The 18,031-nt window shown below is 42.2% G+C and overlaps 1 protein-coding gene across 2 annotated transcripts in view; it reads right to left on the bottom strand.

Annotated features, from left to right (window-relative positions):
- Positions 1–784: 784 nt before the first annotated feature.
- The window catches only part of NTRK2 (neurotrophic receptor tyrosine kinase 2), a 376,063-nt gene continuing 358,816 nt past the window's right edge, over positions 785–18,031 (bottom strand). For both annotated transcript variants that reach the window (XM_060155345.1, XM_060155346.1), the window contains 2 exons: positions 1,897–2,055; positions 785–1,019 (listed from right to left, as the gene is read on the bottom strand). In XM_060155345.1, the coding sequence (XP_060011328.1) occupies positions 834–1,019; positions 1,897–2,055 (345 nt within the window). In that variant the 3' untranslated portion in view covers positions 785–833. The remainder of the gene's footprint in view (positions 1,020–1,896; positions 2,056–18,031) is intronic.

Raw genomic sequence — 18,031 nt, 5'->3', positions numbered from 1 at the left:
CATGGCACAGAGTTCAACAGTCTTTTTACTCCTCAGAAATGTCCTCGGGGGAAGGTGCCGAATACACTGTTCCCAGCTAACAGTCGCTGGGTTTTCTTAAGTTGGGACTGACGCCAGCCGATCTCAATGGTTGTCTTTGTTCTTCCCATACTGCGGTTTATAATAAATCTTCTTTCTCTCTGGTTTTAATCTCCCAAAGATAAAGGCTTCCCAGATTGAACACAAGTTTTCCTTTTTCATACACAGGCTTAAGCCATCCCAAACAATAAGAACAGTAATAATAATAAATAAATAGAAGTGAATCCATAGAAACTCTCGATGTCTGTACAGCAGAAGTGACAAAGTTTAAGTCAAATATTTGTTTTCCCTTTTTTTCATCCACATCAAAGGCAGGAATACAACAAGGCATTGTTAGTTGTGGTGGGCAAACCGGAGTGTCTGCTGATATAACAAATTAGGTTTCTTAAGGCCTTTGTCTATGCAGAGTTAATAGTAATGCAGAAGCCAGATTGATTAAAAAGGAAAGGGTGAGGATTGTGAAGCAGGGAAGACAAAAAATAAAGGAAAGAAAAACAAACAAACAAAAAACTAGGGAATAAACCAAGGGAGATGGAAAGAGAGAAAGAGATAATGCCAAAAAGAAGTCCATACTGTGTCTACGGATGGAGAAGTACACATTGCTTCCCTCGGAAAGCTTCTCAGTGTCTTTGTAGTTAATACTGTCAGAGCGAAGAACAGCAGATTGACGGCATCCAGCGGCAGTTAAAAGACGTTCATCCTCTCGGCCCAACTGAGGAGGTGCTTTGGGAAGGATCGGTCTGGGGGAAAGGGCCCTAGCCTAGTATATCCAGGTAGACCGGAGATGCCTTGGCCAAGTTCTGAAGGAGGGTGTGGATGCCCTTGATGTTCTTCCTCATGTGGGGCTCTCGCTGCCAGCACCCCAGCATCAGCTCATAGACTTCCTGGGGGCACGTTCGAGGTCGCTGCAAGACTCGGCCTTGAGTGATGCATTCTATCACCTGGACGGGACGGAGAGCAAAGATAGGGTCAGACCAGAGGAAAAACAATGTGGATACAATAAATGTCAGTACGAAGAGAGGGCTGCTTTAAAGAAACCCACTCAGTGTTTACTTTTTTTCAGAGGCAAGAGAGTGACTGTTCTAGGTTGGTATGTCATGGTTAATTTGATGGGTTTATATTCATTTTTCAAGCCACACTGATTTCACCAAACTGCTAGAGAAATAATTCATCTATATGGAATGCTCCCAAAGCACACCCTGGAATTCCAATGTTTTACTGGCCTGAGATGGGACCAGGGTCACTTTTGTGTCAGGGCGCTAACTGGCCAGGGAACCCCAGGGTACAGAAATGAGCGGTCATTTTGGATAATGGAATTGGATAAAAGACAGACGTGGGCCTGAAGAAGTGAGGTGCTTGACCAAGAAGTGATGCCTCAAATATAGACATATTTGCAAACAGATTAGAAAAGGAAAATAAAATGTTTGAGTTTTTCACTAGAAGTAAATGTTCTAGTGAAATATGCAAAAAGGAGAGAAGCTTGAAACCTTAATGGAATAATACCAGAAAGCTAGCTGGACCCTAAGGGTACCGGAATGCCACATCTGCTATCAATTTACTAGATGAACAGCACGAAATGACTCCTGGGTCCCAATGCCAGAGGATCACAGGCGCGTCAGCAAATGCTGTGCTTTTCTCTTTCTAGAACTCTTAAGTTTGGAGAGTGACTATAATTTGGCCATGAAATTTAGGTACATGGCAGGCCATTTGGGAGGTGCTTCTCCCAACAAAGCCACAGGAGAGCGTGTCCTGACTTCCAGCCCGGGGATGCCTCTCTGTGTCAGCTCTCTAGGGGTCTTGCTGCCACCCGCCACTCACCTCGTTGTTTGACAGCTGGTACCAGGGCTGTTTGCCATATGTGAAGATCTCCCACAACACGACCCCCAGGCTCCAGACGTCACTTTCGGTGGTGAACTTCCTGTACATGATGCTCTCTGGAGGCATCCAGCGAATGGGCAGCATCGTGTGGCCACCAACCTGGCAGAAAAGGGGTAAGCAAGGTGGCATCAGTTCCCACCATCAGGAGAAAAGGTTTGGAAGGGAGATGTGGGCGACATTTTTTTCCCTTTCCTTTATTAGTATTTATTAATTTTAATTGTTTATAAAACATAAGGGAAAGACGATTGGTTTATAATCTCAAGCAACAGAGACAGAGGGTAAAGAGTGGTCAAAGGATTTTTCTCACATTTTTGCAATTCTCTCTTTCTCACAACTAGACAGGAGCAGAGATGGTGATTGGGTGGATATTCATCCTGTATGAAACACAGACAGGGCTTCCCTGGTGGCACAGTGGTGGAGAGTCCGCCTGCCGGTGCAGGGGACACGGGTTCGTGCCCCGGTCCGGGAAGATCCCACATGCTGCAGAGCGGCTGGGCCCGTGAGCCATGGCCGCTGAGCCTGCGCGTCCGGAGCCTGTGCTCCGCAACGGGAGAGGCCGCAACAGTGAGAGGCCCGCGTACCGAAAAAAAAAACAAAACAAAAAACAGACACACCTACTTTCTGGTATGAGGATGACTTGATCTTGTAATTAACAAGATAACTTTGGTCAGGATAACAAGTAGAGAGTTTTGCATCCAAAATGACCCACCGAGGGACTCTGCTTCCTTAGCAAGGCCGGAGCTTCCTTCCACTTTAAAGTGTAAGGAGCACACACAGAGCTGCCTTGAACATGCTTACCACAACCCAGCAATGGGCAGGGCAGAAATGACTATTCACATTTTACAGAAGGGGCAACTGAGTTTCAGGTTGCTATGGACACAAAGAAGTCCAGTCTTTGGAATTTCATCTACTACAGGAAACTTCAACTGAGCTTATTTACAAAAGTAAATGAGCAGGAGGAGCTTCAAGATGGTGGAAGAGTAAGACGCGGAGATCACCTTCCTCCCCACAGATACACCAGAAATACATCTACACGTGGAACAACTCCTACAGAACACCTACTGAACGCTGGCAGAAGACCTCAGACCTCCCAAAAGTCAAGAAACTCCCCACGTACCTGGGTAGGGCAAAAGAAAAAAGAATAAACAGAGACAAAAGGATAGGGACGGGACCTGCACCAGTGGGAGGGAGCTGTGAAGGAGGAAAGGTTTCCACACACTAGGAAGCCCCTTCGTGGGCGGAGACTGCGGGCGGCGGAGGGGGAAGCTTCGGAGCCGCGGAGGAGTGCACAGCAACAGGGGTGCGGAAGGCAAAGCGGAGAGATTCCCGCACAGAGGATTGGTGCTGACCAGCACTCACCAGCCCGAGAGGCTTCTCTGCTCACCCGCTGGGGCGGGCGGGGCTGGGAGCTGAGGCTCGGGCTTCGGTCGGATCCCAGGGAGAGGACTGGCGGCGTGAACACAGCCTGCAGGGGGTTAGTGCACCACGGCTAGCCGGGAGGGAGTCCGGGAAAAGGTCTGGAGCTGCCAAAGACACAAGAGACTTTTTCTTCCCTCTTTGTTTCCTGATGCACTACGAGAGGGGATTAAGAGCGCTGCTTAAAGGAGCTCCAGACACGGGCGCGAGCCGCGGCTAAAAGCGCGGACCCCAGAGACGGGCATGAGACGCTAAGGCTGCTGCTGCCGCCACCAAGAAGCCTGTGTGCAAACACAGGTCACTATCCACACACCTCCCCACCCCCCCGGAGCCTGTGCAGCCCACCACTGCCAGGGTCCTGTGATCCAGGGACAACTTCCCCGGGAGAACACACGGCACGCCTCAGGCTGGTGCAACATCAAGTCGGCCTCTGCCACTGCAGTCTCGCCCTGCATCCATACCCCTCCCTCCCCCCGGCCTGAGTGAGCCAGAGCCCCTGAATCTGCTCCTTTAACCCAGTCCTGTCTGAGCGAAGAACAGACGCCCTCAGGCGACCTACATGCAGAGGCGGGTCCAAATCCAAAGCTGAACCCCGAGAGCTGTGTGAACAGAGAAGAGAAAGGGAAATCTCTCCCAGCAGCCTCAGGAGCAGCGGATGAAATCACCACAGTTAACTTGATGTACCGCATCTGTGGAATACCTGAATAGACAATGAATCATCCCAAATTGAGGAGGTGGACTGTGGGAGCAATTATATATATAGTTTTTTCTCTTTTTCCTTTTTGTGAGTGTGTATGCATGCTTCTGTGTGTGATTTTGTCTGTATAGCTTTGCTTTTACCATTTGTCCTAGGGTTCTGTGTGTCCGTTTTTTTGTTTGTTTGTTTTTTAGTGAAGTTTTCAGTGCTTGTTATCATTGGTGGATTTGTTTTTTGGTTTGGCTATTCTTTCTTTTTTTTTAATTACTTAAAAATTTTTTTTATAATAATTATTTTTTGTTTTTTATTTTAATAACTTTTTAATTTAATTTAATTTTACCTCTTTCTTTCTTTCTTTCTTTCTTCCTTTCTTTCTTCCTTTCTTTCTTTCTTTCTCCCTTTTATTCTGAGCCGTGTGGATGACAGGCTCTTGGTGCTCCAGCCAGGCGTCAGGGCTGTGCCTCTGAGGTGGGAGAGCCAAGTTCAAGACATTGGTCCACAAGAGACCTCCCAGCTCCACGTAATATCAAACGGCGAAAATCTCCCAGAGATCTCCATCTCAATGCCAAGAAGCAGCTCCACTCAACGACCAGCAAGCTACAGTGCTGGACACTCTATGCCAAACAACTAGCAAGACAGGAACACAACACCATCCATTAGCAGAGAGGCTGCCTAAACTCATAATAAGTCCACAGACACCCCAAAACACACTACCAGAGGTGGACCTGCCCATCAGAAAGACTAGATCCAGCCTCATCCACCAGAACACAGGCACCAGTCCCCTCCACCAGGAAGCCTACACAACCCACTGAACCAACCTTAGCCACTGGGGGCAGACACCAAAAACAATGGGAACTACGAAGTTGCCACCTGCAAAAGGAGATCCCAAACCCAGTAAGTTAAGCAAAATGAGAAGACAAAGAAAGATGAAGGAGCAAGGTAAAAACCCACCACATGTAACAAATGAAGAGGAAATAGACAGTCTACCTGAAAAAGCACTCAGAATAATGATAGTAAATATGATCCAAAATCTTGGAAATAGAATGGACAAAATACAAGAAACGTTTAATGAGGACCTAGAGGAACTAAAGAGCAAAGAAACAATCATGAACAACACAATAAATGAAATTAAAAATTCTCTAGAAGGGATCAATAGCAGAATAACTGAGGCAGAAGAATGGATAAGTGACCTGGAAGATAAAATAGTGGAAATAACTACTGCAGAGCAGAATAAAGAAAAAAGAATGAAAAGAACTGAGGACAGTCTCAGAGATCTCTGGGACAATATTAAACACACCAACATTTGAATTATAGGGGTCCCAGAAGAAGAAGAGAACAAGAAAGGGACTGAGAAAATATTTTAAGAGATTATAGTTGAAAACTTCCCTAGTATGGGAAAGGAAATACTTAATCAAGTCCAGGAAGCACAGAGAGCCCCATACAGGATAAATCCAAGGAGAAAAACATCAAGACACATATTAATCACACTATCAAAAATTAAATACAAAGAACAAATATTAAAAGCAGCAAGGGAAAAACAACAAATAACATACAAGGGAATCCCCATAAGGTTAACAGCTGATCTTTCAGCAGAAACTCTGCAAGCCAGAAGGGAGTGGCAGGACATATTTAAAGTGATGAAAGGGAAAAACCTACAACCAAGATTACTCTGCCCAGCAAGGATCTCATTCAGATTAGAGAGAGAAATTAAAACCTTTACAGACAAGTAAAAGCTAAGACAATTCAGCACCACCAAACCAGCTTTACAACAAATGCTAAAGGAACTCATCTAGGCAGGAAACACAAGAGAAGGAAAAGACATACAATAGCAAACCCAAAACAATTAAGAAAATGGTAATAGGAACATACATATCGATAATTACCTTAAATGTAAATGGATTAAATGCTCCAACCAAAAAAAAATAGACTGGCTGAATGGATACAAAACAAGACCCGTATATATGCTGTCTACAAGAGACGCACTTCAGACGTAGGGACACATACAGCCAGAGTGAGGAGATGGAAAAAGATATTCCATGCAAATGGAAATCAAAAGAAAGCTGGAGTAGCAATTCTCATATCAGACAAAATAGACTTTAAAATAAAGACTATTACAAGAGACAAGGAAGGACACTACATAATGATCAAGGGATCAAACCAAGAAGAGGATATAACAATTGTAAATATCTCTGCACCCAAAATAGGAGCACCTTAACACATAAGGCAAATACTAACAGCCATAAAAGGGGAAATCGACAGTAATACAATCATAGTAGGGGACTTTAACACCCCACTTTCACCAATGGACAGATCATCCAAAATGAAAATAAATAAGGAAACACAAGTTTTAATGATACATTAAACAAGATGGACTTAACCGATATTTATAGGACATTCTATGCAAAAACAACAGAATACACTTTTTTTCTCAAGTGCTCATGGAACATTCTCCAGGATAGATCATATCTTGGGTCACAAGTCAAGCCTTGGTAAAATTAAGAAAATTGAAATTGTATCAAGAAACTTTTCTCTCCACAACGTTATGAGACTAGATATCAATTACAGGAAAAAAATCTGTAAAAAATACAAACACATGGAGGATAAACAATACACTACTTAATAACCAAGAGATCACTGAAGACATCAAAAAGGAAATCAGAAAATACCTAGAAACAAATGACAATGAAAACACAATGACCCAAAACCTATGGGATGCAGCAAAAGCACTTTTAAGAGGGAAGTTTATAGCAATACAATCCTACCTTAAGAAACAAGAAACATCTCAAAAAGACAACCTAACCTTAAACCTAAAGCAATTAGAGAAAGAAGAACAAAAAAACCCCAAAGTTAGCAGAAGGAAAGAAATCATAAAGATCAGATCAGAAATAAATGAAAAAGAAATAAGTGAAATGATAGCAAAGATCAATAAAACTAAAAGCTGGTTCTTTGAGAAGATAAACAAAATTGATAAGCCATTAGGCAAACTCAAAAAGAAGAAAAGGGAGAAGACTCAAATCAATAGAATTAGAAATGAAAAAGGAGAAGTAACAACTGACACTGCAGAAATACAAAGGATCATGAGCACTTACTACAAACAACTATATGCCAATAAAATGGACAATCTGGACGAAATGGATACATACTTAGAAACGCACAACCTTCCAAGACTGAACCAGGAAGAAATAGAAAATATGAACAGACCAATCACAAGCACTAAAATAGAAAACGTGATTAAAAATCTTCCAACAAACAAAAGCCCAGGACCAGATGGCTTCACAGGAGAATTCTATCAAACATTTAGAGAAGAGCTAACACCTATCTTTCTCAAACTCTTCCAAAATATAGCAGAGGGAGGAAGACTCCCAAACTCATTCTACGAGACCACCATCACCCTGACACCAAAACCAGACAAAGATGTCACAAAAAAAGAAAGCTACAGACCAATATCACTGATGAACATAGATGCAAACTTCTGCAACAAAATACTAGCAAACAGAATCCAACAGCACATTAAAAGGATCATACACCATGATCAAGTGGGGTTTATCCCAGGAATGCAAGGATTCTTCAATATATGCAAATCAATCAATGTGATACACCATATTAAGAAATTGAAGGAGAAAAATCATATGATCATCTCAATAGATGCAGAGAAAGCTTTTGACAAAATTCAACACCCATTTATGATAAAAACCCTTCAGAAAGTAGGCATAGAGGGAACTTACCTCGACATAACAAAGGCCATATATGACAAACTCACAGCCAACATCATCCTCAATGGTGAAAAAATGAAACCATTTCCACTAAGATCCGGAACAAGACAAGGTTGTCCACTCTCACCAGTATTATTCAACATAGTTTTGGAAGTTTTAGCCACAGCAATCAGAGAAGAAAAAGAAATAAAAGGAATCCAAATCGGAAAAGAAGAAGTAAAGCTGTCACTGTTTACAGATGACATGATACTATACATAGAGAATCCTAAAGATGCTACCAGAAAACTACTAGAGCTAATCAATGAATTTGGTAAAGTAACATCATACAAAATTAATGCACAGAAATCTCTTGCATTCCTACACACTGATGATGAAAAATCTGAAAGTGAAATTAAGAAAACACTCCCATTTACCATTGCAACAAAAAGAATAAAATACCTAGGAATAAACCTACCTAAGGAGACAAAAGACATGTGTGCAGGAATTATAAGACACTGATGATAGAAATTAAAGATGATACAAATAGATGGAGAGATATACCATGTTCTTGGATTGGAAGAATCAACATTATGTAAATGACTATACTACCCAAAGCAATCTACAGATTCAATGCAATCCCTATCAAACTACCACTGGCATTTTTCACAGAACTAGGACAAAAAATTTCACAATTTGTATGGAAACACAAAAGACCCCGAATAGCCAAAGCAATGATGAGAAAGTAAAACAGAGCTGGGGGAATCAGGCTCCCTGACTTCAGACTATACTACAAAGCTACAGTAATCAAGACAGTATGGTACTGGCACAAAACCAGAAATATAGATCAATGGAACAAGATAGAAAGCCCAGAGATAGACCCATGCACATATGGTCACCTTATCTTCGAAAAACGAGTCAAGCATATACAATGGAGAAAAGACAGCCTCTTCAATAAGTGGTGCTGGGAAATCTGGACAGCGACATGTAAAAGTATGAAATTAGAACACTCCCTAACACCATGCACAAAAATAAACTCAAAATGGATTCAAGACCTAAATGTAAGGTCAGACACTTTCAAACTCTTAGAGGAAAACATAGGCAGAACACTTTATGACATAAATCACAGCAAGATCCTTTTTGACCCACCTCCTAGAGAAATGGAAAGAAAAACAAAAATAAACAAATGGGGCCTAATTACACTTAAAAGCTTTTGCACAGCAAAGGAAACCATAAACAAGAAGAAAAGACAACTCTCAGAAAGGGAGAAGATATTTGCAAATGAAGCAACTGACAAAGGATTAATCTCCAAAATTTGCAAGCAGCTCATGCAGCTCAATATCAAAAAAAAAACAACCCAATCCAAAAATGGGCAGAAGTCCTTAATAGATATTTCTCCAAAGAAGATATACAGATTGCCAAAAAAACACATGAAAGACTGCTCAACATCATTACTCATTAGAGAAATGCAAGTCAAAACTACAATGTGATATCATCTCACACGGGTCAGAATGGCCATCATCAAAAAATGTACAAACAATAAATGCTGGAGAGGGTGTGGAGAAAAGGGAACTCTCTTGCACTCTTGGTGGGAATGTAAATTGATACAGCTACTATGGAGAACAGTATGGAGGTTCCTTAAAAAACTAAAAGTAGAACTACCATACGACCCAGCAATCCAACTACTGGACATATACCCTGAGAAAACCATAACTCAAAAAGAGACATGTTCCACAATCTTCATTGCAGCACTATTTACAATAGCCAGGACGTGGAAGCAACCTAAGTGTCCATCGACAGATGAATGGATAAAGAAGATGTGGCACATATATACAATGGAATATTACTCAGCCATAAAAAGAAACGAAATTGAGTTATTCGTAGTGAGGTGGATGGACCTAGAGTCTGTCATACAGAGTGAAGTAAGTCGGAAAGAGAAAAACAAATACCGTATGTTAACACATATATATGGAATCTAAAAGAAAAAAAAAAAGATTGTGAAGAACCTAGGGCAAAACGGGAATAAAGACGCAGACCTCCTAGAGAATGGATTTGAGGACACCGGGAGGGGGAAGGGTAAGCTGGGGCGAAGTGAGAGAGTGGTAGTGTATATATGGACATATATACACTACCAAATGTAAAATAGATAGCTAGTGGGAAGCAGTCGCATAGCACAGGGAGATCAGCTCGGTGCTTTGTGATCAGCTAGAAGGGTCAGATAGGGAGGGTGGGAGGGAGGGAGACGCAAGTGGGAAGAGATATGGGGATATATGTATATGAATAACTGATTCACTTTGTTATAAAGCAGAAGCTAACACACCACTGTAAAGCAATTATACTCCAATAAAGATGTTAAAAAAAAAGTTAATAAGTAAGTATGGTTTTTGAAAAGCCCATTTTAGTAAAAGCACCAAGTCTGAGGCATTAGATAGCAACAGCATTAGCACAGGCAAAGAAAACTTTGACCAAAGAGACTTGTTTACGATTTCCTACTTTCTGGAGAAAAATTAAGTATATTCCATATACAGGTTTGTAGCCCATCAAGGCTGTCTGATTCTTAAACCAAGATAAGATTTCTGCACAGTAGCCCAATGGGGTGGCAGGTCCTACTTTTCACGCTGGTGAACCTCAGCGCTACCTGCCCAAATGCCATGCTGACAGCGGGGCAGTGGGTGAGCTCACAGGACAGCAGGAATTAGATTTCCCTGACAACTCCCACCCCCTGACCTCTGAGACCAATGCCACACAGAGTTTCTGCCCGATTATAATTCTCAATATCCATTTCTGACTCACTAAGGGAAGGAAATGGACTAACAGTGCTTGAAAAATGCTGCTCAACTCCGTAGCCCGAGTGGAGAGTGTCAGAGATGTCTAATTTGCTTGGTGATTTCAAATGATGCTCTTAGCATCAAAGAAAGCATGCATGATTTTTCCCCATTCTTCTCTGTACGAGGAATCCAAGTCTGACAAGTCGAAACATGACTTGCTGGCTCAGGGTTAAGGCGCCCCTGTATTTTTACTGTTCAGCTTTGAATACACCAAAAGTTCATGCGCTAAGTGCAAGCTTGTTGCCTTCCATCAGCTTTCAATTTCCTCGCTTTCTCCTCATTCCGCAGGACAGGTTGTCACTGTTCAACGAGCGCAGATTTCCCTCATGGAGCTGCCTGGACATGACAATACTCACCACCAGGGTCGATATCGAAAACACAACCTGTGCAACACAGGCACTGACCAGAATGGTTGCTGGTGTTCATACTGGTACAGCCAAATGGGCGTGTTTCTGGCTGATGGCTATCTGCCTGACTCTGCAACTCTGAAACCCCATGTATCCAGGACTTTGGGAAAGGAAATCTGCCAACACACAAGAGTTTCCTACGTTTTCAGATACTTAGAAACACGAAGGATACCAAGGCGGAATGGTCCCCCGGGTGCTGGCAGCCTATACCCCAGCACCAAGGAGAGGCTTTGTGGCAGTGCAAGGAGCTGTATGCGCAGAGTTATGGGGAGTGAGAGGTCTCTGCCCAGGTTTTTAGTGAAAAAGACATAATTCTTTCTTGAATGGGAATAGTGAAACAATTGAAATTGACATATTGAAAGTAGAATTAGAAAAATATTGAAATTAGACCATACATCCAATGTACAGTTGGTCTGTGGTAGTAAGGTAGTATGGACCAACGCGGTGTTCTTTTGGATACCTGACCCTCAAAGTATTAAGAGCTAGCTTGCCACATGTGTTCCTAGTTCAGATGTGTCCAATATACTATAACCTGTAACCCTCTTCATTTCTTGGAGATTCATAATGCACAGAATTCCCTTGAAGTGTCTCAGGCAGAAAGAACAGATTTAACTTTGTTTAACTTAGTGAATTAAACTAATTTGGCTGTGTGTTTGTGGGGGAGAGGGAGAGAGATGGAGAGCCACTCACATACATTCCTAGAACCAGACGGTAAATATCCCACTTTGGGACACGTTAACCTATGGAGACGCCAGGCTTTCCATATTCTTTTTGTGTTCCCAGCTGTGGTGCAGTGGACAACACTCAATTCATGACTTTAGAAGGGGGCCAAAAGGTACAAATTTCCAGTTGTAAAATAAATAAGTCCTGAGGATGTAAGGTACAGCAAGGTGACTATAGTTAATAATACTGTATTGCATATTTGAAAGTAAATCCTAAAAGTTTTCATCACAACAACAAAAAATTGTAACTATGTGAGGAGACAGATGTTAACTAGACTTATGGCTGTGATCATTTTGCAATATATACAGATATCAAATCCTTATATTGTACACCTGAAACGAATATGATGTTATATGTCAAGTATACCTCAATTAAAAAAAACAAAAACAAAAAACTCTGGGCTCCAGAGTTAATTTCACTACTTGCCAAACCTCTCTGTGTCTTAATTTTTCCAACTATAAAATGTGGGTAACAATATATACCTCCCAGGGTTAACTCAAGCAGACAATATTTGTGAAAGCCCTTTATGAATTTTAATGCACTAAATTTTTTCTAGGTGTTGCCTCTTTCTCTGTAGCCTTTATTATCTAGCCTTTATTTTCTCAATGGGAAGCAGCCAGGGAGACATTAAGAAGAGTCAACACTACAACTCTCCCACACTCCTCACTCTGCAATGATAAGTACTCTGGGGCCCCTCTGATTACACCTACTCTTCCGATTCTCTGTCCTGTATTGCTAATGGCCAAAGAAGAGGCTCCTGTGTCCTTTAAAGGAGGGGAAAAAAAGATTCAATTTCTGATTTACATGTTTTCCCATCTGATCATTTATTTTATGCTTGCAGTCTCTTTGGGACAGATTTTTCACTCTAATTCTTTCAAGAATCCCCTCTGGGATTTCACACATGCCATTATAAATAATGCTTTCCTTGTTCTGATGTCAAATGGGTGAGTGGTGGGAGCATCTAATAGAAGTTCAGACAGGGTTCACAAGTTTTCTAAACCCGTTTAGAACATTTCTGAGTATTTCTTTCGAAGCCCTTTCTCAGGATTTTGGAGCATGTTACAAAAGTGGGCCCAAAAAGTAAAAATAGAAAAAAAGAGCCACCGTGGTTACAAATTACTGTCACATTCCAGTCACAGTCACAAAACCACATACTGTGCAGTGACAAACACAATGAGATATTTGTCTTGTATGTGCAACTTGGCCATTGGCCCTCACACTCTTGCTTAAATATTTGTGAGATGGAATGTGATCCCAAGTATGACACGGGGAGTCAGAACTGTTGCTTTGACCGCCAGATACTCAGTGGTGCCAGGAGAGACCTTTCAGTGATCGACTTGGGTCAGGAACATGCTCTTCACTAAACGCACCAGAATGAGCTGATGCAACATGGGAAATCCACTTAGCTGGGGAGTTGACTCGGACTTGCAGGTTTTATTTTGCTCAACCCACGAGCCTGGGGTTTTAGCTCTGTAATTAACCACTTGTCACCACCTTCCCACCATAATCATCTGTCAACACAGAGCAGTTGATCTTTACAAAGAACTTCTACTCGATGATCTCACTTGAGCCCAATAATTACCCTCTTGAGAAGACATCAACTTGCCTTCACATTATAAGTAATGCCCCCCAAATTCAGAGAGTTTAAGTAGCTTATCTAAAAACACACACATAAGCCCTCCCCACAGGACATCTTGTACTCACTCTGATGGGTCACTCTGTGTTTCTGGCTTCTGCATTCTCCAATTCATGCCCTATGTTCAGCCAGCAAACTTAGTTGTGGCTCCTCACCCAGGCCGAACCTACTCATGCCTCTTGGAAAGTTTGATCTTTTTTTCTACCTACTCTGGAAGGTCTCCTAAAGGCAAGTTCAAGTTCCATCACTTAAAGGAATGTACCCTCCCTGCTATAGCTCAGCAATGTTTTTAAGCACCCCTTAGTACAGCTCTGGTAACACTGCAGGCATTCCCTACTTTTGCTAATGGATCACATGCCTCAAGAGGAAGGATGCTGAGCAGTTATGGCTGGCAAGGCATGGAGGGGGTTGGTTGGTAAGCAGACCACGTCTTCGAGTTTCTTCTGACTGTTGAGATTTGGGGAGGAATTCTCAATGTGCTCCTTCAAAGAGATCAGTGTTCACTACTTTCCCATCCACCGCCAATAACTTCTCTAAACTCTTCATAGAACCAACCTTAGATTAAATGGATGGAAACTGGCTCACCTAATTGATGCTACAAATAAGAACCATTCAATGAAATTCAAAACTTCTTAATAAAATGCAATCCAAAATACTGGCGTTCACGTGGAGTATAAAAACTCTCTAAGCTGTGTGTGAAATCCCGTTCGTTCCTCAGTTTATCATCTGTACAGTAGATGGGGGAGTCTGTGGTGCAGACCTGGTACTATTCGACCTGGGAATGAAGTTTAGGAAGACGTCATAATGAATAACATGAGAGAATATTGCTCTATAAGATAGCATCTCATATCCTCTGAGGCGCGTGAGGAAGGACAGACACTAAAGAAGAACATTAAACCATGAAAAAGGAAAGAATGAATGGCCATCAGGGCTGCTAATCACCGTGACTGGCTTAAATCAGTGAAGTTAATCAGAACAATGTCTGGAGCCAATGGCCAAAAAGAAATTCCATAGTGCCTAAAATAAATCAAGTTATGGGAAATAATGGATTCTGTTTTTAAAACATCTGCAAAAAGAACTGTTTGTTTAGCTCTTACTGTTTATTTCCATGACACTTCATAATTTTGATGGTGAAATGTACAGAATGATCTGGTTTTAAAAAAAACAACAACCTGTTCTAGGAAAAATACCTAGGCCTGAGCATCCTTTAAATCTACTTGTTTGAAAGGTGTAAAGACAATAAATCCTGGAAAGAATACTAAAAGGCCTTTGGTAAAACTGTCTTGTGTCCGAAATGCTGTATAGCACAGGGAGCTCACTCAGCTCGGTGCTCTGCGATGACCTAAATGGGTGGGATGGGCAGGGGAGGGAGGCCCAAGAGGGAGGGGATATATGTATACATATAGCTGATTCACTTTGTTGTACAGCAGAAACTAACACACCATTGTAAAGCATCTATACTCTAACAACAACAAAAACAGAAATGTATGATTTTATTATTTTTAAATCAAATTGGGAACATCTAATCAGTTCAACTACAATATTTATTTCTTACCCAAGAAATACTCTTTGGGTACATTCTCTTTGGTGACTAGGTTGTAAATGGTGACTATTTCCCCATGGCTTAACAAACAATATGATTTATTTTTCTACACTGGAAAACTAGAATTTAGGAAGGTCAAGAAACTTGCTGAGCAAGTGGAGATATGAATTGGTGACCAGCAGTATTGAAGACAGCTCTCTATCCCACTATTATTCACGCTGGGACCCTAGGTTCTTACTTAATTTTTACAAACATACGAAGCATCTTTATCCCTGGTACAAGTTTATGAGGAATGCACAACCCATTTTCCAGGGACCTCGGTTGATGAGAGAGGAGGTAACAAGCATCCACCCTCCTCCTTCCTCCCTTATTGTCTTCTCTTCTCTTTCAGCATCCATCCCTCTCAGTGTGGGCCCTCCCAGTCCATTCCCGATTCCCTTTCTTTGAATCTCCTCTCAAATCTCACTTGTCCAGTCCCATTTCAGATTCCAACGTTGCCTTTTGTCTTGCCCAATTCTTTTATCTCCCCAGAGGATCATGCCTATTTTCCCCACAAGTCGTTCCCCATCCATGGGGATGCCTCGTCTCCCTTCTGTGTATATGAGAGGCACGGTGGCAGGCTGGAGCCCTTCTATAGACCCAAAGCAAATGCCTAGCTGGCTTTGAAAACACTGGTGATTTAAAGGTGAGTAAAGCTAATCTGGGACCTTCTCTACTTAAGTAGCAAAGAGCAGTGATGCCTGGGAGGCCACTTTCAGCTTGTGGTCTTTACTAAGTGAGTGAGTGATAACTTGTTTGGAAGCGAAACGTTTTACTTCCTTAGAAACGTGCAGGCCAAAGGGCAAGCCCCAATAAGAGATGATTAGCTGTCAGAGGCTTTTGGCCACATTAAATACTGAAGAGGCTCATAGACCTTCTTGTCACACCCTGCACCCGCTTCCTTCGTTTCAACAGTTTCTCCTGATCTGTTCCTTAAAAATTCATGATAGCTGTAAACTTTAAGAAATAACTGGACATTATTTATTATGTGTTGCACCTGTAATATGAAGTTTAAAAAAAGGAGAAACAATTTGTGCAAAATCTTCTCCTTGGAGAACCTGGGACCATTGTGGTCAGACTGTGGGTGCTTTATGACCACATCCAGGAAGATCAGGGTTCTCCTGTTACAAAGAGGGATGGGGTGCTTCCGTGGCATGTGGCTACGGAACCAGGGGATACTTCATGGGAAGTGATTCAGCTCTTCCTGCCTTGCCTATAAGTCCTGAATGAATGGAACTCAGTGAAGGCGGTCATGAATGAATGGGGCCAGGAGGAGTGCTAGGGACAGCCTGGTTGCCCCTCTCTCTTATAGCGGGAAATGTTTATCGCTATACCTGAAGTTGCTGTTGCTTGAAACCTGGAACATCTTCCATTATCTTTTACCATCACCAATTTGGTCACAGATACAAGGGTTGTGACTTCCTAACTACAAGCCAAGGGTTTTTGAATTAGTCACGAGAGGGTATGCTGGACCTTATTGCTAACAATATTTTGGGAATATTTTTTCCATTGAGAATTGATTTTGTCTTTATTCTACCATGAAATAATAATATAAACAGTGAAAAATAATAATACCTTATGTTTGTATACGTGTTTTGCTTTTCCATAGCATTTCCGCATCCATGCATTCAATAATGGTACCTACCTCAGAATATGGTTGTGAAGATTAAATGAGTTGATATTAGAAAAGCTCTGTGGTCCCATCCTGTGATGCCATTTGTATGACATTCTTGAGAAGGCAAACTGTAGGTCTAGAAAACGTATGGTTGTCAGGGCCTGGGAACTGGGGGTGGGGGCTTGTCTTACAGAGGCATGAGGGAATTTGGGGGGAGGTGATGACAATGTTCTAAGTCTTGATTGTGGTGGCAGTTAAATGACTGTGTTTGCCAAAACTCAGAACAGTACACTAAAAAAGGTGAATTTTACTATACGTAATAAAGCTCTTAGAATAACACCTGTTACATAATAAAAGTGTAAAATATATTAGCTGTTGTTGTTATGCTAAGTATTTGATTCTCCAGTAATCCTCTGGGGTAAGTCAGGCATGTTCTTTTATCTCAGTTTAAGTGATGAGGAATTCCCCAGGCCCAGAGACAATGCGACCTACCCAAGACCACACAGCTTAGACGTGGTAGCATCTACATCAGGACCCATATCTCCAAACCAAACGCATTCTGCCTCCAGTCTGACATGGAGTCAGACTCAGGGCTAGGAAAGGCTCTCTGCATTCGTTTGCTCAGTCTGCTATAACAAAATACCATAGACTGGGTGGCTAAACGAGACATTTATTTTCTCACAGTTCTAGAGGCTAGAAATCCAAGATCAAGGCTCCAGACAGTTCAGTTCCTGGTGAGAGCTCTGTTCCTGGCTTACAGATGACTGTGTGTAGCTTGTGTGTGTGCAGAGAGTGCGTGAACTTCTGCTGTCTCCTTTTACAAGGACACTAATCCTATTGGATGGGGGCTCCACCTTATGACCTCACTTAACCTTAATTACTTCCTCAGAGACCCCATTTTTAAATGCAGCCACACTGGGGGTTAGGGTTAGATCTGAGTTTTGGGGGAACACAAACATTCAGGCCACAATACTCTCCTTGTCAATGCTTCCCCTTCTGATACTAGCACACTCCAAGGAGGGGCAAGAACAGCTTCAAATACTAGGAGCTGTGCAATTCTGGTCCATAATGCAGATCTGTAGTCCTCTCTCAGCATTTGTATGGCCCCAAGTTAAGACTCAACGTCACTTCTCTTTTCCCTTCTTGGGTTACTCTTGACAGTTTCCCTGTCATCAACTGATTCCAGAGCTTAGCAGGTGCTGTTGTTCCACAGCAGCCCCCAGATTCAGCTTATTTCCATGGCAAACCTTAGGGCAATCTTAGTCCTCACGCTGTCACCCCCAGTCCACCCCAACTACCCTGGGGGTAGCTAAGGGAGAGAGAGCAGACCCTGGAACTCCCCGGTCATGTACAGATAAAGGCAGAAGGGCTTCCTGGACTCCATGTCACCTCAAGTGACATCCCTCGTGGGCCCTATTGTCCCCTGCTTGTGCACTATATATACTTTCAGGAGCCAAGAGCCCCTTTCACCTTATTTCACAT

This window comes from Lagenorhynchus albirostris, chromosome 7 (genome assembly GCF_949774975.1).
Source record: "Lagenorhynchus albirostris chromosome 7, mLagAlb1.1, whole genome shotgun sequence".
Classification (NCBI taxonomy): Eukaryota; Metazoa; Chordata; class Mammalia; order Artiodactyla; family Delphinidae; genus Lagenorhynchus; species Lagenorhynchus albirostris.
The sequence above is the reverse complement of the archived record's forward strand: the minus strand, read 5'-3'. Positions and strand labels throughout refer to the sequence as shown.